The sequence below is a fragment of the Dasypus novemcinctus genome, chromosome 4 (assembly GCF_030445035.2).
Source record: "Dasypus novemcinctus isolate mDasNov1 chromosome 4, mDasNov1.1.hap2, whole genome shotgun sequence".
Taxonomy (NCBI): Eukaryota; Metazoa; Chordata; class Mammalia; order Cingulata; family Dasypodidae; genus Dasypus; species Dasypus novemcinctus.
This window is the reverse complement of record NC_080676.1, coordinates 92,787,445-92,813,614: the sequence shown is the minus strand read 5'-3', so window position 1 is coordinate 92,813,614 and position 26,170 is coordinate 92,787,445. Positions and strand designations below refer to the sequence as shown.

At 35.6% G+C, this 26,170-nt stretch overlaps 1 protein-coding gene across 1 annotated transcript in view; it reads right to left on the bottom strand.

Annotated features, from left to right (window-relative positions):
- MORC1 (MORC family CW-type zinc finger 1) overlaps positions 1-26,170 on the bottom strand; it is a 178,590-nt gene that overhangs the window by 143,329 nt on the left and 9,091 nt on the right. The window contains exons 4-7 of the mRNA XM_058296459.1: positions 23,499-23,589; positions 22,708-22,816; positions 17,141-17,300; positions 14,775-14,880 (exon numbers count right to left, since the gene is read on the bottom strand). Of these exons, the coding sequence (XP_058152442.1) occupies positions 14,775-14,880; positions 17,141-17,300; positions 22,708-22,816; positions 23,499-23,589 (466 nt within the window). The remainder of the gene's footprint in view (positions 1-14,774; positions 14,881-17,140; positions 17,301-22,707; positions 22,817-23,498; positions 23,590-26,170) is intronic.

Genomic DNA, 26,170 nt, shown 5'->3' with positions numbered 1-26,170 from the left:
TCAGCTAGAAGGACACACAAGATTTAATATGTGGTTGTAACTCACTGCTAAGATTTATTACAGGGATGAGTAAGGATATACAGCTTTCATAAGGGAAAAAAGATGTAGGCAGACTGGAGAATTCCCTATGCAGGCTTCCTAATACTCCCTCTTTCCTGTGGGGTTACACAAGAGTGCATGCTCCACTATGCCACATAAATGCAGCTACACAGGTGCCATGTTTTTGCCCTGGCAGCCCATTCGAGACTCAGCGCTCATGATTTTCATTGGGGGCTGGTCACAAAGGCACCCTCTGCCTAGTGCATACCAAAATTCCAGACTCCCAGAAGGAAAGTAGGTATTTGGCATAAACCACACTGTTGGCACAGTCTAAGACAGTGAACCACCCTTCTCAGTTAGGAATAGCTAAGTATCCACATAGGGATCTGTTTATCAACCAAGTTCACAGAAGCCTGCCAAGGAATCACTGTGATGTATGTGACAGAAAGGAGAGAGAACAGGCTAAATAAAGAACTATTTCTTGTGTATGAAATGAGCATTCCCAAGCAAAGTTCAAATGTCTTTATATGATGCATAAGACTGTTCATGAGCAGGTTCCTACTTAATTCTGTAGCCTCATTTATTGCTAGTTTCATTCTAGCCATTTAGGACTATTCTCAGTTCTCCAGACATGAGGTCATGTGCTCATATTTTCAAGCCCTTGGCACATTCAATTCTTAGGTCACTATCGGGTAGATCCTTACACTCTTCATGGAGCTTAGGATATACTTCCTCTTTAAGTCTTCCTTGCTCCTCAAGGCAGGGCGAAGCACTCTCTGTGCTCCCCTTCTTCCAAACCTCCCTTCTCACAGCACTCACCACTCAGTGCTGTCATGCCTCTTTATCTGTATCCTCATCAGATGATAATTTTCATGAGGGCAGCATCTTCATCAATAAGTAGTTGCTTAATGAATTATTCTTTTTTTTTCAGAACATCATTGGCTTAATTTAGAATGAACAGAAGATTCCCTATAATATCCCTCCTAAGGACATTTTAATGGAAGATCATCTACAATGACGATGCTTTCAGTCTCTATAACTAATGCCATTCTCTTTGGGAAATGAGATACAAATGTGCTAAGCAGTAAGGAAACCTCATTAGATCTAAGAAAAAAAAAATACTATTATTCTCCACACTCCAAGGACTGTTTTCCATATAGTCTTCACAGATTTTTTTCTCCTCTTGCTCCCTCCTAAATGTTTCTCTCATCCATCCCATCATACTTTGCCAGCAGTGGCCATATCTCTAAGTCTTTCTTTCTCATGATAAGGAACTGAAGAAAGGAAGAGAGAGAGAGATCAAATCCCTCAACACTCACTCACTCATTTCACTCACTGGATATACAAAGAGTATCAAATGAGTGCAAAGAGATTACTTTAGGACAGAAACTGACTTTGTAGATTGAGAGGTGGGGATGCATTAGAATCTTTGCTTCTGTCTCATAAATAGCATTTGATCTTCTAAAAATTTTCTAGTTCAGCCTCCAACTAAGTCTGTGACCTCTGCATGGCCTTTTTTTTTCTCTAAATCATTCCATGTTGTTCTGCTACTGTTGTAAATGTTGCATGTTAAGCTACACAGCATAACACATAACTGATGTGTTATGGTCACCAAATTGTGGTAAGGGCAGGAATTGGGCTAGAAAAAAGTGGTCCCATGTCCAAGGTCATGTCCCTTGCACCTACTGATTCAGATTTTCTGTGGGTAAAGTCTGGGGTTGTGACTTTCTTTTTGAAGTTACTCAGGTGATTATTTTAACTCTGCCAAGTTTGGCAACCATTGCTTGATAGACCTAGTGGACAGGGTGGTATCTAAGGCAGACTGCCAGACAGAGGAGAGCAAAACAATGTCTCAAGGGTAGCTGGACCAAGCAAACCAGCCAAGGAATGCACTCCCTGCATTTACCCACCCTGGGCACACAGGCAACAGACTCGCATTCAGCCAACATCCAAGCTATCGCTGTAAGTTCCATGACTGAGAAAACAACTCACAACTTCAGATACTGGATTAAATAGGTCTCTTCTGGAATATTTCAGAAGTGTCATGTTTTTATTCATAAAGTACAATATATTGTAACCATAATTGTTTTCTAAATGTATGGGTAAAGTCCATGCATAATCTCTGAAGACATCCTGAAGTTGAAATTTAAAAAGGTCTATGTTATCTTGAATACAAAAGAAGGGCATGAAGATTTCAAACTAGTTTAAATTCTGAACTTTAAAGGGGCAAGCCAAATTTAATCTTAGGGTAGATTATACCTAAGAGAAATGTCAAACCAAAGAGATAATTTAAAAGTTATAATCCAAGTAAAGTAATGAAAGTGCTTCTTGTGTCATAACCATGATATGGCAAGCAGCACTTTATAACAATTTGAAAATGTAACTTTTGATGTGTTCTCAGTCAGCTCAGTTAAGACAAACTAGAGACATTATGGAATGTTGCACAATGGCTGTCGATTTCAAAACACACTGGCAACATAGCATCTAATTTCAAAACATTTCTTGGAACAAAATTTCAACTCCATTACTCTGTATTATATCATTATTCTCAGAACTGTGTTTTAGATGGGTTTCTCTAGCTGCCTGAATGTATGTTAGGAACTCCATGACATTCATTTTTCACTAGGGCCTGTGCTATCTTCCAATTTCTCACAAAGTTGCATACCTATAATATTTATAATATTACGAAGATAGTGAGTTATTGAAAGGAATTAAAAGGAACATGGGAACAAGTCACATGCATAGCTAACCAGGTGAAAGGGACAAATGATCCTGAATTTCAGGAAAGGAATAAAAAATATATATATATTGTAGGGGTGGTCAAGCCTTCACAGTTTGGAACTCCAAAGAGATTTGAAAGGTAACAAAAACACTTTACAAAATTTCCTAAAACTTCTTCCTTCACCATAGTAAATATCCCCAATGATCTTCAGGGATAGAGGGACATGGAATCTACCACAAAGGGTCCCTGTACCTTCCAATGGAAGTATTTGCCATATACTTAGAAAATTATTTAGACTTTGGCATTCTATTCAGTTTACCTGAATTCATTTGTCTCTTGCAATGAACCATGCAGTGAGTTAGTAGCAAGGTATTACGGTAAGTGCTAGAAAGCTATGGTACAGAGAAAAGTAAAATGGAAGGGGGAAGAAATGCACTAAGAACTTCCATGTGAAAGTGGTTATGATTTCAAACATTGTTATATATAATTAATGCCACTGAACTGTACACTTAAAATTAGTTAAAATGGCAAAATTTATGTCAATAAATTTAAAATAAATTAAAAAACAAACAAGTTAGCAACTTTCATATGTTCCATCTCTGAGCCTATTCTATTTCTATAGCATTCATATGAAGGTGCGCTGGTCCCATTTTACAGGTGAGGACATCAAACTTCAGATCCTATAAATAACTTGTCACTAGAATAAAATCTCTTCCATAAGAAGTCAAGCCCCTTAAGGCAAAAAGTATTTATCTGCTTTGGTCCATGATAGAACCCAGCTCCTTAAACAGGGCCTGACACAATAAATATTCACTGAATGAGTGAACATAAAATCAACCCATCTACAATCAGACAGTGAAGTGGATAAACCAGGATTTGAAACAGTTCTAAGTAACTACAAAGTCCACTCTTTTTAAAATATATCACACTATGTGTTTGTCTTAGTTTGCCAAAGGGCTGCCAATGCAAAATACCAGAAATGGGTTGGCTTTTGTAATGGGAATTTTATTAGGGTAAAATCTTACAGTTCTGAGGCCATGAAATGTCCAAATTAAGGCACCATCTCAGATGCTTTCTCACCTAAATCAGTTACTAGTGATCCTAGTCTCCTGTCCCATGGTGAGGCAAGATGGCAGCCAATCTCTCACTTGAAGTCCCTGTCTTCCCCTCTAGAATCTACTGTCTCCTGGAGCTCAGTTGTGGGTTATGAGGTGTATGGCTCATCTCTTCAGCCTTGAGCTGCTCCATAACCCCTGCCCCTTGAGGGCTTCATTCTTCAGCTTCAGCTGCTAGAGATCCTTGAGTCTTCTCTCACACATATTAGAGTAAAAATGGGAGCTCTCTATCTCTTTGTGTCCCTTCTCTGTGTCTCCATTTATATAATACTCCAGTAAGAGTCATGCCTCACTAATGTAGTCCAATCAAAAGTGACCTAACTGGGAAGTGGCTGGGGCTCAATCAATTGGGCTCCTGTCTACCATATGTGAAGGCAAGCTGGCCTGCACCTGTGGAGAGCTGATAGCCCACACCTGCAGAGAGCTAATGGCCTGTGCCCAGGAGAGCGGGTGCAGCAAGATGATGCAACAAAGGGAGACAAACAGACACAGAAGAATGCACAGTGAATGGACACAGAGAGCACAGCAAGCAAGCTGCAAGCAGGGAGGATAAATAAATAAATGCTTTTTTTAAAAAGTGACCTAATCAAATTATCTAATCAAGATTCCTTAACCAATCTAATGCAATCAAAGGAGCTCACACTCACAGGAATGGATTAGTTCAAAAACAATCTTTTTTGGGATTCACCAAATTCAATCTGTTACACTCTGCTTCCAAAGTTGGTTAGTTTGAAGAACAGCAATGCAATGTAACTTGTATTAGTGAGAGTTTCCAAATGGGCTCAGGAAAGCCACATTCTCCAGAGAGTCTACCTGCATATAAAGCCTAGGGTTCTGGTCCCTTCAACTTGCTTTCGCAGAAGAGCTCTCACTAATTTTAAGGATCTTGTGCCCACATTTTCAAATTCTGTATGTACCTCACTATACACGGAATAAATTAATACGGCATTACAGAAGAGCTCTCACTAATTTTAAGGATTTCGTTAACACATTTTCAAATTCTGTATGTACCTCACTATACACGGAATAAATTAATATGGCATTAGACTGTCCCCAGTCATCCAACTGATCCTAAAGTTTCTACTGACAGAACATGGTGTTATGTAAAGGAATTTTTTTTAAATAAAAGAAACATATAGAATCCGATTGTCAGACTAAGCACACTTATCAGTCTCCTGCTGAAGTCCCAGTAAGAATAACAAGAGGCTTATGTGCTTAGAAAGGAGTAAGAGTGAAGAAGAGATTAGAGACACAATGGGTAACCATATCATGCAACATGTAAAAAACTATAAAGACTTTGGCTTTCTCTTTGAGTAAAAGGAATAGTGAGAGAATTTTTAATAAAAGAGTTTTTAAAAGATTGTCTGCTATAGATGGGTAAGAGTTGGGTCATTTTTTAGAGGGCCAATATTGGAAGCAGGGAGATCAGTGAGAGATGTTGCAATAATCCAGGTGAGACATGATGGTGGCTTGGATCAGGGTAGTATCAGTAGAAGATATAAGTGTTTGGATCTGGATGTCTTTTGAAGATAGAACCAATATGAAATAAGCAAGTTAGAAAAGTCTTCCATCAGCTGAGGATGAAGGGTTAGAAAGAGATAACATCCATGGATAGACATTGTATGAATTATTACACACATATAGCAAAATCTGGAAATATAAAAATCATGGACATACCCATAGACATTGCAGGAGATACTAACATAGTACTCTCAGAAGTCAAAGAATCAAAAACAGGAGAATAACTTAATAACTTATTTGAATAACTTAATAAAAAGCCTGATATAACAGAAAAGAAATAAACTCTACTCCTAACAGAGATTCCTATTTTGTCAATGTTTAAATCATTAGGCCACCAAAAAAAATCAATTTCAAAAGGCAGATGTAAAACAGGCTACATTCTCTGTTTACTATACAATAAAATTAGAACAAAAATAAAAGGATATTCCATCTCCTGCCCCCAAAAAGATACAAGCTAAATGCTTACATATTTTTCTTAATAGTGCAGTTTTTTTTTTTTGATGAGTTTTAGTCCAGAACACAAAGCAAGGGGCTAGCTGTTGTCTCAAATATTAATACAATTTTAAGTCATGGCTTTTTTGCTATAAAGGTAAAACAGAAGTGTTATCAGTTTGATAGGATGCGATCCTATTGTAAATGAAGGGCTATAGTCAATAGTATAACTATAAGAAAGTTCTTTCATGAATTATAACAAATGTACAATACTAATACAAGGTGGTACCAATAGGGTGGTGTGACAGTTTGATACTATTTATGAATTCAAAAAGAGATACTGATTATATTTGTAAACTGATCTGTTTCTTTGAGTGTGATACCCTTTGACTGTATTAGATTCAGCTGAGATATCTGTATATTATGTTAAGATTAGGGCTTTGATTCAACTACATCATTAGAGTGCAACTCAGCATTGTTTAGTCCCAATCCTCTTGGGTTGATAAAACAGACTCTCACATGTAAGTAAACACACAGGGAAGAACAACACAGAGGAACAGGGAGCTAATTAGATATGGCAAAGGCCTCAGGAAGAGGGATGAACCTGATAGTCTACAGCTGACCTTCTGAAGAGACCAGAGCACTTAACCCAGAAAGAAATGAACCCCAGGGAGAGAGAAGAACCTTATGCAGCCTACAGCTGAGATAGGAAGAAGCTGGGACCATAGAGCCTCAAGAGGAAGAAGGAAGGCTGAAAACTCACAGACATTGCCCACCATCTTGCTTCAAAATGTAGCAAATGACTTTGGATGAGAAAATATCTTTTATGGTATTTTTATTTGGACCCTTTAGGGCCTTGTGACTGTAAGTTTCTACCCTGAATAAATACCCTTTTAAAAAGTTAACAGAGTTCTGGTACTTTGCATCAGCACCTCTTTGACTTACTATTAATAAAATAGAATCAAGGAAGGGGAAGGCTGAAACCTCACAGAGACCGGCAGCCATCTAGCACCAACACATGGTGAGGAAAGTAACTTACTCTTTAAAGCCTTGTGACTGTAAGCGTCTACCCCAAATAAACACCCTTTGTAAAAGCCAACAGATTCCTGGTACTTTGCATCAGCACCCCTTTGGCTGACTAATACAGGTATTATATGGGAAAAGTACACTTAATGTAAACCATGAATGATAGTTAAAAGTCCTATTTTAATAACATTTCACCAGTTTTGAAAAGGTAACTACTGTTAAAAAATAGTACAAATGAAGAGTGGATGTGGCTCAGGTGGTAGAGTACCGGCTTCCCACGAGAGGTCCCAGTTTGGGTTCCTGCTGCCTGCTAAGAACAAAAAAACAAATAAACAACAAGCAAACAAATGAAAAAACAACTCAGGAGAGCCAATGTGGCTCAGAGGTTGAGTGCCGGCTTCCCACAAAAAGGTCCCAGGTTAAATTTCTGTACCTCAAAAAAAAAAAAGTACAATCACAAGAAGCATTATCATCAGTTTTAGCAAATGTCCCACATAAATACAAGGGGTTGGTGGTGGGACTGTGTATGGGAATCCTGCATTTTATGCACAATTAATCTGCAAATCCACAACTTCTCTAATAAAAAAAATACATATATCAGAAAAATCCACTGTAAAAATTTTTAAATAAATATACCTAGCAGACTTAATAACTGTTTCATTTTTTAAAAACAACTGAAACAATTAAACCTCTCTGGACAAGAGAAAGAGATGGCAATAAATACATCATATAAGAAGTAAAAACAGATACAAACACAGGATTAAAAAGAACAGAATTTTTTTTTAAAACTTTAAAGCACATGTTAACAAATTTGAAAATCTGAATAAAAGTAATGTTTAATAAGAAATTATACACCAGATGCAATGGATGTGTCATGATGATGTGGGAAAGTGTTACTGTGGGGGGAATGGTGGGGGGGGCGGTAGGGGTGAATGGGGACCTCATATTTTTTGAATGTAATATTTTTTAAAAAAATGAATAAGTTAAGTAGAATTTGGAGAAAAAAAAGAAATTATAAATGAAAAGTTTGCCCATAAAGAATTAAAAAATCTGAATGGAGTGATAGTCCTAGAACAATTGAAAAATAATGCAAGTAATGAAAAAAAAGTATTAAGACCACAAGATTTGCAAGGAATTTTGATCAAATCTTCAGGCAAACAGAAAGCTTATTTTATATAAACTCTTCCATGTCATATAAAAGGATGGGAAAGGTTCTAACTCATCTATGAAGCTGCCATAACATATATACTAATATAAATAAGATAAAGATAATATAAACACAATTATAGCCAATCTCACATGTAAACATAAAGGTGAAATAATTAAATACAATACTAGAAAAATGAATATGGTGATGTGAAAGTAATATATCATCTAGTAGGATCATCTAAGGAATGCAAGGATGGTTCAACAGATACACTTTTATAATAAACTATTTGAACAAACTAAAAGAGAAAAACTGAACTAAATCACCTCAACAGATGCCAAAAAGCATTGACTAAAACTTAACACCCATTATCTCATTTTAAAAAATAATACAATAAAATAATTCAATAAACTAGAAATAAAATAAGTTTCTCAGTTTGACAAAAGACATTGATTAAAAATAATCATAACTGGAATAAATATCATACCTAGTAATCAAACATCAAACATAATCAAACATAAAAATATTCCATTAAGGCAAAAACAAAACAAAGAAGGATATCTGCAATTACCACTGTGATTTAACTAGTCAATGAATTTTAAAAATTAATTAATATGACCAATAATAAGGAAGTCATGAAACTGTGACTGCACATGATATAATAATATATAGAAAATCTAACTGAAAAGCTATTAGAATAAGAGATTTCAGTAAGTGGTCAGCTAGAAAATCAACAGGCAAAACTCAAGGGCTTTCCTATCTATAATAATAAATATTTAGAAAAAGCAGTGGAGAAAAATCTTACCTGAATACCAAGGAGAACTATAAAATATCTATAAATAAAACTAACAAGAAATGTAGGATATAATAATAGCTAACAATTCCTCAGTACAAACTCTGCCAGATAGTACTCTAAGCACTTTCACGTAGTATACCACTTAATCTTCACAACAACCTTATAATATTATCCTATTACTGTTCTTAACCATTTTCAGATAAGTAAATGGAGGCATTGTGAGGTTAAGTAACTTCCCCATAATAACACAGTTTGTGGAACTATAAATTGACCCTAGATAGTCCAACTCTCAGAGAACTCTGTTCTTAATTACTGTGATATACTATGAGGTTATAAAATTCCACTTAACTATACAAAAGAAGAATTGAATAACAACCAAAACGTGTGTCATTTCTCCCCCAACCTATCTATAAACGCAATGGCCTGCCAATCAAAATCCCAAGAGCAATTTTATGATGAAAGTTGAAAAACTGATTTTTAAAATTCATGTGAATAGCATCTGTAAGATAACCAATAACATTTTTAAGAAAAGAGAAGGAGTATTTGTCCTGCCAAATTTCAAAATCAATTGTAAAGGCTATAGTAATTAAAAAGTTTTAATGGGGCAGGAATAGACAAATTTACCAATAAAAGGGAACAGAATGTTCAGAAACAGATCCATGTATAATTGGAATTTAGTTGATATTAATGAGGCATTTGAAATAAGCAGGAATGGCTGAACTATTTCATAAATGCTATATTAGGAAAAAATTAATCTGTTCCTCCATACACACACATTTCACAATACCTACAAAAACAAATTGCAGATAGATTAAAAGTCTCTACAGAAATAACTACAAATATTAAAAGAAGTTATAAGAAAATTATTTAAATCACAGCTAAGGAAGGCCTTTCTGAGTTTAGAAATGGAAAATACAGATGCAAATAAAGGGAAATATTAATAGATTTGACCTCAAAATATCAAAAATTTCAATAAGACAAAGGGCAATATTAACAGTATTAAAAGTTAAGTTGGGGCAGCAGGGAAGAAGGTGGATGTGGTTGTAAAGGACAAAAGGAAGGATCCTTGTGATAATGCAACCATTCAGTGTTTTGACTGTCCTGGTGGATACATGAACCTATGTGTGATTTTTTAAAAAACTATATAGAACTAAACGAACACACACACAAATGAGTACAAGTAAAACTGGGGAAATGTAAGATTGGTGGATTGTATCAATGCCAATATCGTGGCTGTGAAACTATACTATAATTTTATAAGTCGCCATTGGGGAAACTGGGTAAAGGGTACATGGGCTTTCTCTGTATTATTTCTTATAAATGCATGAAAATCTATGATTATCTCTATAAGGATTTCATTGAAAAAGGCAACTGTCAGATTGGAGAAAACTATTTTCATCACACTTAACAACCAAAGTATATGAATAACTAGACTAAATAAAAGCTCCTTAACATCAACAAGAAAAACTACTCAACAGAAATATGGGCAAAAGACACAAGCAAATTATGGAAGTCATATAAGTGCCCAGTAAACATAAAATATATTCATTGTTGGCAATAATCAGGAAAAAAAAAACAATTAAAATACTAAGAAGTATTTCATCTACCTGGAAAAATTTTCAAGGATTGATTATATCAGATTTTGGTGAGAATGGGGGCATTGAGAAAACTCAGATCACTGGTTGGGTGCATAGACAGGTAGAGTTTTTTGGACAATAATTATCACTATATATTTCAATTTAAAACATTTAATCCAGCAATTTTATTTCTGAGAATCTATATTATGGAAATATTTGTGTATGTGCCCCAAATTTTAAGTACAAAGACAGGTATTATTTAAAATAGTGAAAAAGTGAAATCAATCTAAATACCAGTAAACAGTGGAGTATTGCTGTATAATATAATACAACAATGTATAATAATTGAATATTATAGAAAAAGTGATTACTATACAATGAATGTATAGTAATTGATTACACAACCTTATTTTTTAAAATGAGGTATACCATTTCAGAGTCATTTAAAAAATGAGGTAAAACATTATTCAAATAAAAAGAACCAGGGTTCCCTGGAGAAACGGCTGATCCCAGGATTAGGACAGGCAAAGTACATGATGAGCCTAGGACATTTTGTGATACCAGGAAGTAAAAAATTGGTCAAAAAATTATGGCAACACAAGAGCCAACTTGAGAAAGTTCCCACTTGCCAAATCTAGCTACAAATTTATTATTGATAGTAATGGATTATAACACTTAGAATAAAATGAATCATGGACCCAAACCGTACATAAGGATATAAGGAAGGGAGAAGGTGAATGATAAAGTAAGTGTGGCAAAATATCAACATTTGGGGAGTCTGGATGACAGGTATATGAGAATCTTCGTATTATCTTGACAATTCCTTTGAAAGCTGAAAATTGTTTCAAAATAAAATACTGAAAAATCTGTAAGATAGATTTAAAAACTCAAGTTGCAAAATAATTCCTATAGTAGTGAAGAACTAGAGCAGCAAAGGAGAATGAGAATGCCCTTTTATATTGTTTTATATATTTAGGCATGTTTGAATATTTTTCAATGAATAAATATTTGTAAACTACTTGAAATGCCCCCAACACTGTCCCCAAAATTCATGCCCCTAGAACATGAGCTTGATCATCAGGTAACAAGCAAGAGTGAAGTCAAGGAGAGAATACAGAAAACTCAAGCATGGATCTATGATTCAGTGCCATATTTTACTTGAAATTTCAAAATCTAAATTTATGAAATTATAATTCTGTACTGGTATCCACATAAAGAATTCTCTGTCATATAATGAAATTAAATCCTCAAATTATAGAATTGTAATTCCATATCTGGTAGCTAGATCAACACTCTGTGCATGCAATGCCAAAACAGAACCACCACCCTATCCGTTTTTCTGGATGCCAGTTCCTACTAACCACACAGGAGGTCATCACGGTCACTGGCTCGTTTTAAAGCCCTCCACCAGCCTGTCATCTTCCATTGCTCAGTCCTCCTGCACTCAGTCAACACAGGACCTTTCAAAATGACTCTAAATTTTAATCACCTGTATGACTGTGACTGAAGGTTATTAACAGCTACTAGGAAGAAAGCGAGAAAAAACAACCTAAACATTTTGTTTTGCACAAACTACTTCAAAGAAAAGAAAATACAAGTTGGTAGGGAAAAAAATCCACAAAGGTTTGAGATGTGACACTCTATCCCAATTTCCAAAATTACCACAATGCAAATTAACAAACAAATATAGACTATGTCCAGTCCTGAAGAAACATCTTCTTTTGTTATTTTTATTTTCTTCAGTATTCAGCATTCTCAGGTCTTGTCTCCCTCTTTGTTCTAAACGCTTGATTTTTTCAAAATTTCTTAAAAGGTTATTTTTCATGCCTTCTCTTCCCTTTCAGGGAACTGTGTCTAAGTTTAACATGAAAGTTAATTTAACATGATTCTTTCCCTACAGATACAACCCACTTTCCAAATTTTACCCTGAAACCTATGTATCATTTGCTGACACATTTGTACAATTGTGAAATGTGATTTGATATATTACATGTAAAAGGTGAACTTCTGCATTATCGGCATTCTGAAATTCTGAGTTGACTGTTACCTATCCATACTATTTTAATAACTTAAATGGAAACAGGTCATCTTTAGATGAATGTTGCCAAAAAGTTGCCAAAGCATATGACATCACTGACCATATGCTTGAACAGCACTGCTCATAAAATTCCCAGGAGGCTATCATCATCTTGAAACAAGGCCTTGCCGCTGATCTGACTACTGCTATATAGTCACAACCCAAAGCAGAATGATTTGATTCCTAAGTTTAAAAGTTAAACTTAGGGTTTTGATTCCTAAGTTTAAAATTGATGCCAAATGTTCACAAGAACTATATGAAAGTTCAGGCACTAGGACCCAGTAATCTCTTCCTGGGAATTTGTCTTAGTAAATAATTAAAACAAAAAATCCAACTGAACGAATATGTTTCTTTCAACACTATCCCTAAATAGCATGAAACATTAAGACCACTACGACTATCCAAAAATAGAGGAACAGTTATGTAAAGTATCATGACTCAACTTAATGAAATAAATGAGGCCACTGCAATGTGACTTATCAAGACTACATAGCAACATAAAATAAAGTTTTTAAATCAATTGGAGGCCTTAAGAGCAGAAAATGATGTTTCCAGAAAACTCAGTAGTTGAAACTGAGATGTGCTGATAGGTGAAACATACAATGAATTTCAAAGACTTAAGAATTAACAAAGAATGTAAATATAGCCATTTAACATTGTTTATGGATTTCAAAATTAGATGTTGGATTATGTTTGCAAACTGGTCTGTTCCTCTGGGCATATTCCTCTTTGACTGTTTTAAGTTCAGAGGTTTCACTTTTACTTGATAAGATTAAAATCAGGGCTTTGGTTTGGCCATGTCAGTAGGATGTTGGTGGGCAGGGACTCACAGAGAAAACAATATGGCAGAGGAGAGAGTTGTGAGTTTTGATGCTGGAGGTCTGGGCAGTAAATATAGAGAAGAAGAACACAAAGGAAGAAAGAGCTCTATAGCAGGCAGAGGCCCTGACAAGAGGGATGAGCCGTTCGCCTGAGAGTTTACACTGGCCTTGTGGAGAGAGCAGAGCAGCAGAGACCGGAGAGAAACAAGCCCTAGGGAGAGAGAGGGGCCCTTTGCCAGCCTATAGCTGAGATCAGAAGAAGTTGGGACCATGGAGCCATAGTAAGGAGAGGAAGACTCGCAGAGACCAACAGCCATCTTGATCCAACACATGGCAAGAAGACTTTGGTAAGGGAAGTAATTATGCTTTATGGCCTTGTGAATGTAAGCCTCTACCCCAAATAAATACCCTTTATAAAAGCCAACAGAGTTCTGGTACTTTGCATCAGTACCCCTTTGGCTAACTAATATAGTATGGTATCTCATTAACATTTTTATATTGAAATTGAGGTGATACTATTTTTATATATTAGATTAAATACAATGAATTATTTTAAATAATTTAATAAAATGCATTTTATTATTAGATATTTATATAAGTAAATAAATTAAATTTACCTTTTTACATTCCTTAACATGGCTACTAGAAAATTTGAAATTAAATATGTGGCTCATATTTATGGCTCTTGTCATATTTCTATTGGATGACACTGGTATATAATATAAATTAAATTGTATTACATTACCTTAAAAATTCCTTCTGTCTTTAGCATTGATACTAGGAAATGCAGACTCAAGCAAATAATATACATTTTAAATGCACAACTACGTTAGACATACCTAGGTTTGGTTGCCATTTCATTATTCCTCCATGGTTTTTCACCCATAATCTTCAGTGCTATTTCACTGCTTCCTATGGATCCCTAACAGCCAGGAATACTAAATGTGTCTCTTTATTTATTTATTTCTTATTTATTATAAACTGTACATGTGCAGTAATAGGGCCATTATTCTATACAAAAAAAAAACACCATTTGATCATATTCCTTTTGCTTCACATTATACTGATATCCATGTTTCAGTAACGAAAAATGAACTGTATGTTTTTCAGTTTAATATCCATAGAATAGTAGTAATAGAATCAGAGAACTTCACAGGGTTTGTATCCCAGTGGTTTCCAAACATGCTGCCACCACTGAACCATCTGGGGAGCATTTGAAAAATATTGTTTCCAATGCTAGATACCTGGAAATTCTGATTCAGTAGATCTTGGATTAGCCTGGGATCTTGTACTTCTTAAAAAGCTATCCAGGTCACTCTGGGGCTCTGCCAGGTTTGGGAACCACTGATCTACTCTAATTTAGTTCATCTATAACAAAGATGAAATGACTTATCCCACTGCTAAGGCCCAGTAGCCTTAGACCTGGAACCAGGATGGAGGGCTCCCAACTTCAGCTGAATGCTGCTGTTGAGATGCATTCTATCAAACACACGTTACTCACTCCTCAAGAGCTCCAGTTGTCAGAATATCTTCTCTGTCAGTTTTAATATCCAACTCTGGTTCTCCATTAAGCAGAAGCTTCAAGTTATAAATAACCAGCAAAGTGCCTGGTAGAAAAGTAGATATTTGATTTGTCAATATTTTAAATGCACTAAATGCTAGTCATTGTGTTATCATTTCTTTTATGGCATTGAGCCTGTGATAGATCAAATTTCTTTTTATATGTCAGTAAATAATATGCTTGGCTAAATTCCAAGATGCATGTATCTAATAGTTCCACTCTCTACCGAAGAGTATTAAAATGAGTTTCTAGAGTATGGTGCCTCTTTTACAATTCAATTCATTATGACTCTTTCGATGTGGAATCCTAAACTTTGGCACTCTTTTCATAATTTGTATCATGAAAACTGTTAGGTGCCTGAGCCAGATTTGCATTATGGGTAGAGCTCCCACACTGAACTGAAATTAATGCATGTAAGAACAAAGATGAAATGAAAATATTGCTACAAATATGAAGTGATGTTTTCAGATTCTATAGCCTGGATTGGAAAATTTTTTCTGTAAAAGGCCATATGGTAAATATTTTAGGTTTTGATAATGATACAGTCTTTGACATAACTACTCACAGCTCAAACTCTGCCATTGTAGCATGAAAGCAGCCACAGAGAATACGTAAATGTATAAATGTGGTTGCATCACAATATAACTTTATTTACAAAAGCAGGTGATAGAGGGAAGCAAATATGGCTCAACTTATAGAGTATCTGCCTACCACATGGGAGGTCCAGAGTTCAAACCCAGGGCCTCCTGAACTGTGTAGTGAGCTGGCCCATGGGCAGTGCTGATGCATGCAAGGAGTGCTGTGCCACAAAGGGTTGTCCCCTGCCTAGGGGAGCCCCATGCCCAAGGAGCGCGCCCCATAAGGAGACCTGCACTGAAAAAAGTGCAGCCTGCCCAGGAGTGGCACCGCACATGGAGAACTGATGCAGCAAGATGATGCAACAAAAAAAGAGACACAGATTCCCAGTGCCACTGATAAGAATACAAGTGGACACAGAAGAACACACAACAAATGGACACAGAGAACAGACAAGACAACTGGGGGCAGGGGAAAGGGGAGAGAAATAAATAAAAAATAAATCTTAAAAAAAAAATAGGTCATGCATCCGATTTGGCCCACAGGCCATAATTTGCTGACTCCCACTCTAAAGGATTGTTATAAAAAAGTCCAAATTCTTTTCAAATTTGACTACAATATGAAGACAAACAGAACTGCCAGAGAAATTTTTTAAAACTACCAATTCTTTTTTTGGTAGTTCTTAAACACAAGGGGGAACAGCATTTGCTGAGATTATGGACTCTGGAGTCATGCTGTGTCCAAACCATGGATCTTTTATTAATGTAGTGACCTCAGGTAAATTTCCTAACCTCTCAGTGCCTAATTTTTCTCAGCTATAAAATGAAGCTCATGGGCACCTATCTCATTTAGGTTCTGAGGATTAAATGAGTCCATTTTTATAAAGCATTCAGAAAATTATCAAGCAAATAGTAAGCCCTTCATTAGTATTAGTGGGTGTATTTCACAGAAGTCAACTAAGAGATTACATCAACTGCTATTAAAAATATATCATGTATAAATTAATAAAATCTATATATTTTTTCTCTGTGAGAAAGAAAAAGTCACTTTCAAAACAAACAGTAACTTTCAAACAAAACGTCACAGGTTAGAGAAGGAATTTTGAAGGTAAAAGGAGCCAAATCAAAACCAAAATTTCTCAGAATTTAATCACAAATATTATATGAATGAAGGAGTCGCAAAAAAGCCAATGCACATAGCTTTCTCTAGAGTAGGGTTCCTTTTGCTCCTAGATATGCGAAGTGGTAGAAAAAAGTCTACAGAAACATTGGCACTGTAAATTGTCAAAAGAGATCACTCTACATGTTGAGCAGAAATATGGTAGAAGCAAAAAAGATTAATTTGGAAAAGAACATCTACAGAGCTTTAGCTAACTCTGCCACAGAAACCTGGATTAGTTTATAAATTGCTAACTCTTTTGTAAACCTGGACTCACCTTATGTCAGATACAGCAATAAGTGTCTCCTAACTCTGCTATGTTGTACAAGGGACTGTGGAATCCCTGCATTCATAGCCTGTATCATCCTCTTTCCATCAGATTTTCTAGGCTCATGTAAGTACAAACCTTTTTTCTAGTATCAGGGACTTGCAGCTATTTATGGTAGTATTCTCTTTACACATAACTCCATGTGGATTATAAAGACAAAATATATGAAAACATATTATAGTGTCTTTCATAAGATATGAAAACAAATAAATCCATCAGAACTTCAGTGTTCTCATGATCTTACCACATTTTCCATAGATCACATCAAATTGCTGCATCAATTCTGCTTCAGTTTTAAATGGGGAATACTTATAAATTATAGATAATTCCATTGAAAATTTTTGGGGATCATCCATAACAGATTCTCTGGTTCTTGTTAACCATGAAGGTATAGGAACCACAACCTAGAAAAAACATAATTTATTATGAAATATGCATATAAAAACCATCATCCCTTTTGTCTGATCCTAATTCATTATACTCTTCACGCAGCTGGATTAAAAAATGTAAAGTCTAAATTTGTTTTTTCCCCCTGTATGCCAGTTTTTAAGGAAGAGACATATAACAAATACATATGTATACTCAGGGTTTGATTTTTAAATGATCTATTGTGGAATGTGGGAATAGACTCTCAAATATAGGTAGAATGGCAGAGAAAACAACAATGTCAAAATTTTAGAGCTGCTGAGGCTTTTCTCAAAGCACATGCAACCAGCTGCAGGTCAAAGCTTCATCTTCATTAAAAAAAGAACTTTACTAGAGAAACTCTGCTGAGCCCTAAAATGCAACAGATATGTGACCAAATCCTACTCTCCAGTTCTTTGGGCCTGCCCTGGATAAATAACAAAATGATGATGATAGCCCAGTCCCACCCGAAAAACAAGCATCTTCAACTGCAAGCAAAACAATTCCATTCCTTTTCCCCAAAATACCTACATCTCTTTGCAGACTTAAGCAGTCAGCGTGGACATTGTCCCAAAGTCCTCAACATTGAGGAATGGACAAAAATAAGGGGGTGGGGGGGGGGGGGGAGTGTAAGTGCTGACTAAACCAGATTTATTGTTATTGTAGTTATTATCTTGCTTTGAGTAATCTGTAACATTGATATAAAAATAATTTTTTTAATTTAAAAGAATTAGAGCTGAAAAGCAGATGACATAGCATATCAAAGAAAACTGAGTTCAAAACCCCCATTAGAAAAGAGAAGAGAAGGCTTGATTTACAACCTACAATTTACAATTCAAAAAGACTCAGGGACTGCTGGTTTCCTCTAGAGATGGTATAATGGCAGAAAAGATCTAGTAGTAGTAGCTAGATCCTCAACGGGCAGCAACTTTTCCCAACTCCCACAGAAAATGGAAGCTTTTTCTCTGGAAGAGTGGAATAAAGCATTTCTGGACTAGAGGGCATACCAAGCACCATTGTTGGGGTACTTCACTGAGATTAGATGGATTAGGGGAATGTGTATATATATTGGATGTTAAGAATCCCAAATCTCTTTGGCCATTTGGTTCCCAGAATGCTAGCAGCCAGAGAAAATCTGACCAGCCCAGAAGGAAAGACATAAAGAAAATTATTTTATGTTGAGGACTCTCTATTAAAACAGTATCAGGCAGATAACATTATCGGACACACTCATATCTACACAGCCCTACTGACACTCTCAGAGCTTTCTATCAGCATTTTAGTGGAATAATCTTTCAGGATTAGTGGCCATCTTTTTTTTTTAAGAGATAAAAAAGCTCTAATATGACAACAATCAAAACATCAACAAAGGAAGTCAGTGGAAACAGAACCCAAAATAGCATATGAAAATTTCAGGGAAAAAAATCAGTTAATATCTTCAGAGCTAAGAGAAAATGATATACCCATGAAATAAGAAGTAGTGGTCTTTTATAAAAAGAATATTGAGAAAACGAGATATCTTGGAAATTAAAAAAATATAATTACAGAAGTAAAATTTTTTAAAAGGGTTGGAAGATAAATGTTATAAAATATCCCCAAAACAAAAATTAAGACGACAGAAAATAGGAGGTAAAAGATAAAATTAGTAAAACAGTTCAAGAAGCCCAAGAGCTGAAAAGTAAGCATTCAGAAGGAGAGATAAGAAAATACAGATGGAAGAAAATCATCAAATACTATAGAAAAATCTCTCAGAATTGAAGGACATGAGTTTCCAGATTGGCAAGGTCCAAAAATGCCCATTATAGCAAAAGACTTAAAAAGTCAATTGTCCAAAGAAACACAAATGGCAAAGAAACCCATGAAAAATTGTTCAACATCACTAGTGATTAGAGAAATGCAAATCAAAACTACAATGAAATATCATTTTCCCTATTAGACTGGCTGCTATTAAAAAGTCGGAAAACTGTATATGTTGGAGAGGATGTAAGAGATAGGAACACTTATTCACTGTTGGTGGGAATGTAGAATGGTACAGCCACTGTGGAGGACTGCTTGGCTGTTCCTAAGGAAGTTGACTATAGATTTGCCAGGTGACCCGGCAATACCATTACTAGATATATACCCAGAAGAACTGAGAGCAGTGACACAAATAAACATCTTCACACTGATGTTCATAGTGGCGTTATTCATGTTAGCCAAAAGTTCGAAGCAACCCAGATGTCCATCAACTGGTGAATGAATAAACTGTGGTGTATATAAACAACGGAATATTATGGAGCTGTAAGAAGAAATGAAGTTGTGAAGCATATGACAACATTATATTGACTGACGCAAGCCAAACATAAAAGGACAATTACTGTATGATTGTGCTATTATTAACTAAATATACTATATTAACTCATGGAATTAATAATTAGAATATAGGTCACCAGAAAACAGAATGAAGGTAGAGAATGCTGATAGTTAATCTGTACAGAATTAGCAGAATTGGATTGTTTGTAAATATTTGGAAATGAATGGAAATAGTGAGAGCACATCATGCTTTTTGTGACTAGAGCTATTATGACAGTGATTGAATGGAAAAGCCTAAAGACATTTTTATTACTAGAAGAAACACTTAAATATGTAACATGGGACCGTATAACATAGTGAAAGCTCATAAAATATGAATATGAGTGATATTGCATATAAGACTGTTTTTATAAAATGTAAGTAAACCAGAGAGAAGGAAACAGAATTGCAGCTTTGTATGGCAAAGACAGATTGAGAGGTGATGAGCTTTGTTTGATTGGTTTACTATTATTATTACTGGAATAATGAAAATGCTCTAAAAATGAATGCAGTGATGAATGCACAACTATGTGATTATACTCAATACCACTGATTGTATACTTTGGATGGATTTATGCATTAATATGCATCAACAAAATTTGTTTAAAAAATATGTCCATCATAATGGTACATAGGCCAATAGGAAGGCAAAATATGGCAATCAGAACAATGGAATGAAGATTCTATTCACCTTCAAAACGTGAAGAGGGAAAATAATAGATCACATAGAAAAGTCAAGAAGTTAAAATGGCTTCAGACCTCTTAAAAGCAACAATAATAAATAGCAATGCCTTCAAAATGCTGAAGGAAAATGAATTCCTACCTTGAAATAATGCTGAGCCATCCTATCAAGTGTGAAGGTAGAATAAAAACATTTTCTTGCATGCGATGTCCCAAAATATTTTACTTCTCATGCACTATCATTGCTGATAAAGCTACTGAAGGATGTGCTACTGAAGGATGAAAGATGAGATTTAGAATCTAAGATGTGACATAGGAGAGAGGTGAAGAGAATCACCAGTATGATGGTAAGGGCTGAGCTCATGATAACAGCTGAGCGCCAAGCATAAGAAAGCAGAAGAGGAAATATAATACATCAGAAGACTCCAGATCAGAGTCTTCAGGAAGTTAGAAATTATAGGAGGGGAGATTGAGACTAGGGTTAACATACTGAAAAAAAACAGAAGCCTAAGCAAATATTTAATGATAGTGATAAAGGCACAGAAAACTAATCAGATAATTATTAACTCTAGGGAAAATAAAAAGTTGTGCAGGAAAGGGAGAAATAATAATTTATGATGTGGTATAATTGTGAATAGTGTTTATATAGTCATCTAAAGCAAATACTGGATAGCGGCAGAACCAAAATTACAACTTTGTTGAAAGTGAGATGTTTCGAAGGGTTCACATGTGTGATGAGAGCAGAGAAAAGGGATAAATACTCCTCTTTTATAGTGTTAATACATAACATCAAAATCAAATTTAAAAGAGCAATATATACATGTAACTTAGATATATATAGGTAAATATCAAAAGATCAGCTAAATAGTTGAAAGAGGTTTTCCCTTTGGAAGTGTTAATGGAAAGGGGTTGCTGTTCTTATATGTTTTCAAAAAGGATGTCCTATTCTAGAAAAGCTAAATTCTCACATAATATCTGCTTTAGTCCAATTTCACACACTCTTTAAATATATAAAGTACTTAAAGATACATAAATGCTTAAAGCATCACTTTCCACATATTAGTCTTCTGCTCAGTTACTCCTGAATGTTAACAGACTTCTCCTGTTATTCAGCCCCATTCCACTACTCCCCGGTGGGAACTCTAGGCTCCTGGTGAATTGACTCCCTGCCTCCAAATCCCATACTCATGTTCAGGTCCGAGGCTTGCTGCATGATATTTCTCTCCATATACCACCTTTTACAGCTTCAAGTTGTACCTCTCACTATAAAACCTACATTGATCACTTGAAGGTTCTTTAATCTCTCCATCCATACCATTGTTTTTGACAATTTTATAATAGTGTAACACATTTATTTTTAAACACCCTCATTTTATTATTTATCTAATTCATATGTGTATGTCTGCCTTATTTTGTCAACAAGGCTATAAACTCTTGGATGGGTGCATGATCTTCTGCTTGTTTTTTACCTTCCACAGTGCTTATCCCTCTGCTAGGCAGACAAGAGTTACTCAACATGTACTTGTTGAAATGTCATTTAACCAATCTGCTCATTTATCATTCTGAACACTGGAGAAACAATTAAGTTTGTTTATAGGATTAAATATAATAAATGTACCTGGACAGAATTTTTTAAAGTAATGCATTCATAATTTGTTAAGCTGCCTTTTGCCTATTATTTTATTTTTTGAAGTTGAAATAAAGCTTACTTTAAAATTTTTTCTTAAAAATTTATATTTTTCAGGGCCCACTGGATGGAATGGAGGAGAGTATGGGCCATGATGTGGACCATTGTCTATGAGGTGCAGAGGTGCCCAAAGATGTACTTACCAAATCCAATGGATGTGTCATGATGATGGGAACGAGAGTTGTTGGGGGGGGAGGGGGGGAGAGGGGGGGGTGGGGGGGTGGGGTTGAATGGGACTTCACATATATATTTTTAATGTAATATTATTACAAAGTCAATAAAAAAAAATTTATATTTTGCATTCAATTTCTTTAGATTTTGTATTCCACATCTGTGAATTGAGTATTCCCTTATTTTTAAAAAAATGACTTTTTATGGCACAAGTGGTAGAAATATTTTGCAGTCTTCTTCCAAAAAATCTCATTGTGTCAAAGAAAGCCTTTGGTTCTTGAAGATTTGGTCATATGAACAGTGCAGACAAAGCTTTGAAAATTGCCTAGAAGTTAAACACCCACTCAGAGAAGGGTCAATAGGACAGACCTCCAAAGATGTGAAATGTCCAGACACGCTCTCTCTCCTTTCATTTCTGAAATATATACCCAAATTTCTAAATCATAAAGGAAAGGAATTCACAGCCTTTACCTGCTGCATGGTAAATTAAAACAGTACTATGACCATGGGAACTATAGGAAACTGGCAAACCTTACCTCACTAAGACCTTCTTTTTCACAAAATGTCTGAGAGAAAAACACACAGGTCATCGTTTCTTCCTTCTTTGTAAAAAGGATAAAGTCTTTTCCAATTCTCATGGACCCACTATGTTAAAAATGAAGAAAATAATGGTTTACACATTTCGAACACTAAAAGAAGGAAATGGGGGCTGGAGTGCATGGTACTGCATACTGTAACAGGATGTTCTTTTCATAGAAGGAGCTCCACTGTTTTTGCTGACGCATAACCCAGGTGGCACAAATATAATTTTTTCTCAAATTAGAGGGGATGGATTTCAACTGATTCAGACATACCCTCTTGCTTGGGACATGTATGCAGGGACAAACTTCCATCTGGGGTATAAAAAAAGAACAGTCATCTGGCCCTGGCATGAGTCACACTGGTAATAGTAGCTCCATGTTCTCACTTTTCAATGAGGCACACTAAAAAATTAAGCTGCAGATACATATAACACCTAGGCTAAAACGTGCTTTGAAAGACAATAGAACATAGAGATGCAGTGAAGTTCCAAAGTACAGGGGTGCTACTTCAGTAATCTCTCAAAGAAGATTCATTTTCTTGTATTTAATAATTGATAAAGAAAATGTTATAAAGATCAAAGTCAGTGATGTATATGAAGATTCCAAGGGTACACCTTCACCACTTAGATAGCCTTATATGCTATCTTAACTTTTATAATATTAGATCATGCTGGATAATACCATCTTCAAATACTGTTACCCATATCAACAGTAAATGCTTTGCTTTAAGGGGAAAAATTACTCACCTTTTAAGACCATTGCCATACTGCCCAATGAACTTCATGGTGGATAACCGTTTCTTGGACGCTCCAAAATAAATTATGTCTGAAGCTTCCTCTGTAATTGACAAAGACTTTTTTTAAGTACTTAGGAATTATGAGAGATTGACACTTACCTGAGGTCTAATCCTCAAGACCTCAGACTGATCTCAGAGTATTAGGGCAAATCCATACCCCCTGGGTCAAACTGGAGACAATGTTTCTTGTCAGGTCCCATAACCTCTGATCTTAGCTGTATTCTATTGAAGGAGGTAAGAGGGATTCATAGTCAGACAAACCTATCCATGGAGCCTTAGGTAAAAAGTTTAAAACTCTGAGTCTTAATTTCTCCATCTCTAAAAGAGACTATTAATACTTATATTACAAAGTTGTTAGTAAAGATAAAAGAAATGATTAAGAGAGGTGATATATTTGTAAAATTCTGAACATAATACTTAATACTTAGTAAAAACTAATGAATTATACATGTTGTAATTATTTGTACCATCAATAATTTTCCCATGGATTTGGCCCTTATCCACGCCCACCTGTTACTAAGAAGGGCAGACTGACCCCTGGTTTCCTGAGGAAAAAAGGTTCAGTGTTCAGACTTTCAGAGTTATTTTCCTGTTCTCTCCAGGAAATTCTGAGGTTCTATAGAGAAATCCTCTGGATTTTAGAATATACTTATCCCCAGATATGGGAGTATTCCTAGGAAGACAGGAAAAAGACACAAATGGATTTTCTAATTGGCCTAACTGAATCCATGCTTTAGAAAGGCCTGAGGACACTTTGTCAGCCTGGGTGAAGACACTCTGCAATTTAGTGTCACTGAGTGTGGGGTACGTAAAAGTTACCAGGCACCCTATTTATCTGCAGATGATTGGACAGTTTATCGCATATTCCTTTAAGAGGTTCCAATTTTAAATGAGGGTATACATAATGACAATAGCTACCATTTATTTAGTGTTTAGGATATGTTACATGTTATCTATTTTATATGCATTGTCTATTTAATATTTACAACAAACCTACAAGGAAGATATTAATATGATCTGGATATGACTGATGAGGGAATTGAAGGAGTTTGAGCAGTCTGTCCAAGGTCACACGCTGATAATGTTACAGCAAGGATTACAGCCCAGTGTTTTCAGAGACCAAATCTCATTGTTTTCATCACTACACCACAGGAAATCCATGCCTGATGGCCCAAGTTCTTAGCATGGGGACAGAACACTGAACAGGACAGGCATGACCCCTATCGTCAAACTTTATGTCCCAGAAGGAGAAACAGATGGAAAGAAGTAGAGAAACAAGATCTTAGCTGAGAATATTAAGTAAAGGGGAAAAAATATAATGTGATAAGAAAATACTATGAGTGTGGATTGCAGATCAGGAGTGGCCTCTTTGAGAAGGTGACATCTGAGGTGAGATTCAAATGAGGAGGGACTAGCAAGTGTGACTGGAGTGTTGTATGCAAGGGAGTGTGTGACACAAGAAAAGGTCTGAAAGGTTGACAGGGGTCAAATAATGCAACTGTATTCTAAAAATAATTGAAAACTATTGGAGGCTACAGGCAGGGAAATGATACAAGATGTACATGAAAAGCAATAAACCCACCTGGGATGTTGTATAAAGAATGGGCTGTCCCACTCTCAACTGAGAGATAGAACGGGCACCACCATGCCTGAGTCCTCAGGATTGGGGAATAAAATATGGATTAGAGTGGACTTACTGGTATTCTATTATAGAATCATTGTGTCTCTAGCAATGAAAGAAATTATGTCATTGATGTGGAGACAGTGGCCACAGGAGTTGCTGAAGGCAGGGAGAGGGAAAAGGAGGTGTGACATGGCGCCCATTTTCAGGACTTGGAGTTGTCCTGAATGATATTGTCAGGACAGATGCAGGACATTATCTATCCTGTCATGACCCACTGAATGGACTGGGAAAGAGTGTAAACTACAACATAAATGATAATCCATGCAATGTAGAAGTACTCCAAAATGTATTAATCAGTTGCAATGAATGTACCACACCAATGAAAGAAGTTGTTGATGTGGGAAAAGTGGGGGTTGTGGGGAGTGGGGCATATGGGAACCTCCTATATTTTTTAATGTTAACATTTTGTGTGTTCTATATATCTTTTAAAACAAATAAAAAATGTATTTAAAAAAAAAGAAAAAGAATGGGCTGTAGTGGGACAAGCTGGAGGCAAGAGACCAGTTTAGAAATTACTATGATCCTCTTTCATGGGTCAACATTGACCTAGCCTCATTTGGTCAACAGGTGTATTCCATTTTCAGTTATAAGACAAATGCTTCCTTTTAACTTATTACTTTATTTCCAAAGTTAATGAAGCCTTTGCTCTTTCAACTAGTGGTTTATTTTTGTGTTGTTGTTTTTTTAATTACTGTATCAACTAAAGTATGTGTTTCTTCTGGAATTCGGAATATTTGTCACATGTCTGTAATTTGATCATTTTGCTTGTAGATCATATAAAAGAAATTCCCTTAGAATATATAACTTTTATTTTGTCATTAAGTCTAAGAATTCAGGAAAATGAATTTGACATTCAGGCTAAGAGCAAAAACATGGAGCTGTTCCATCAGAATGGTTTTATCACAAATTCTGCTTTTTCTCACATTTAGTTAAACACT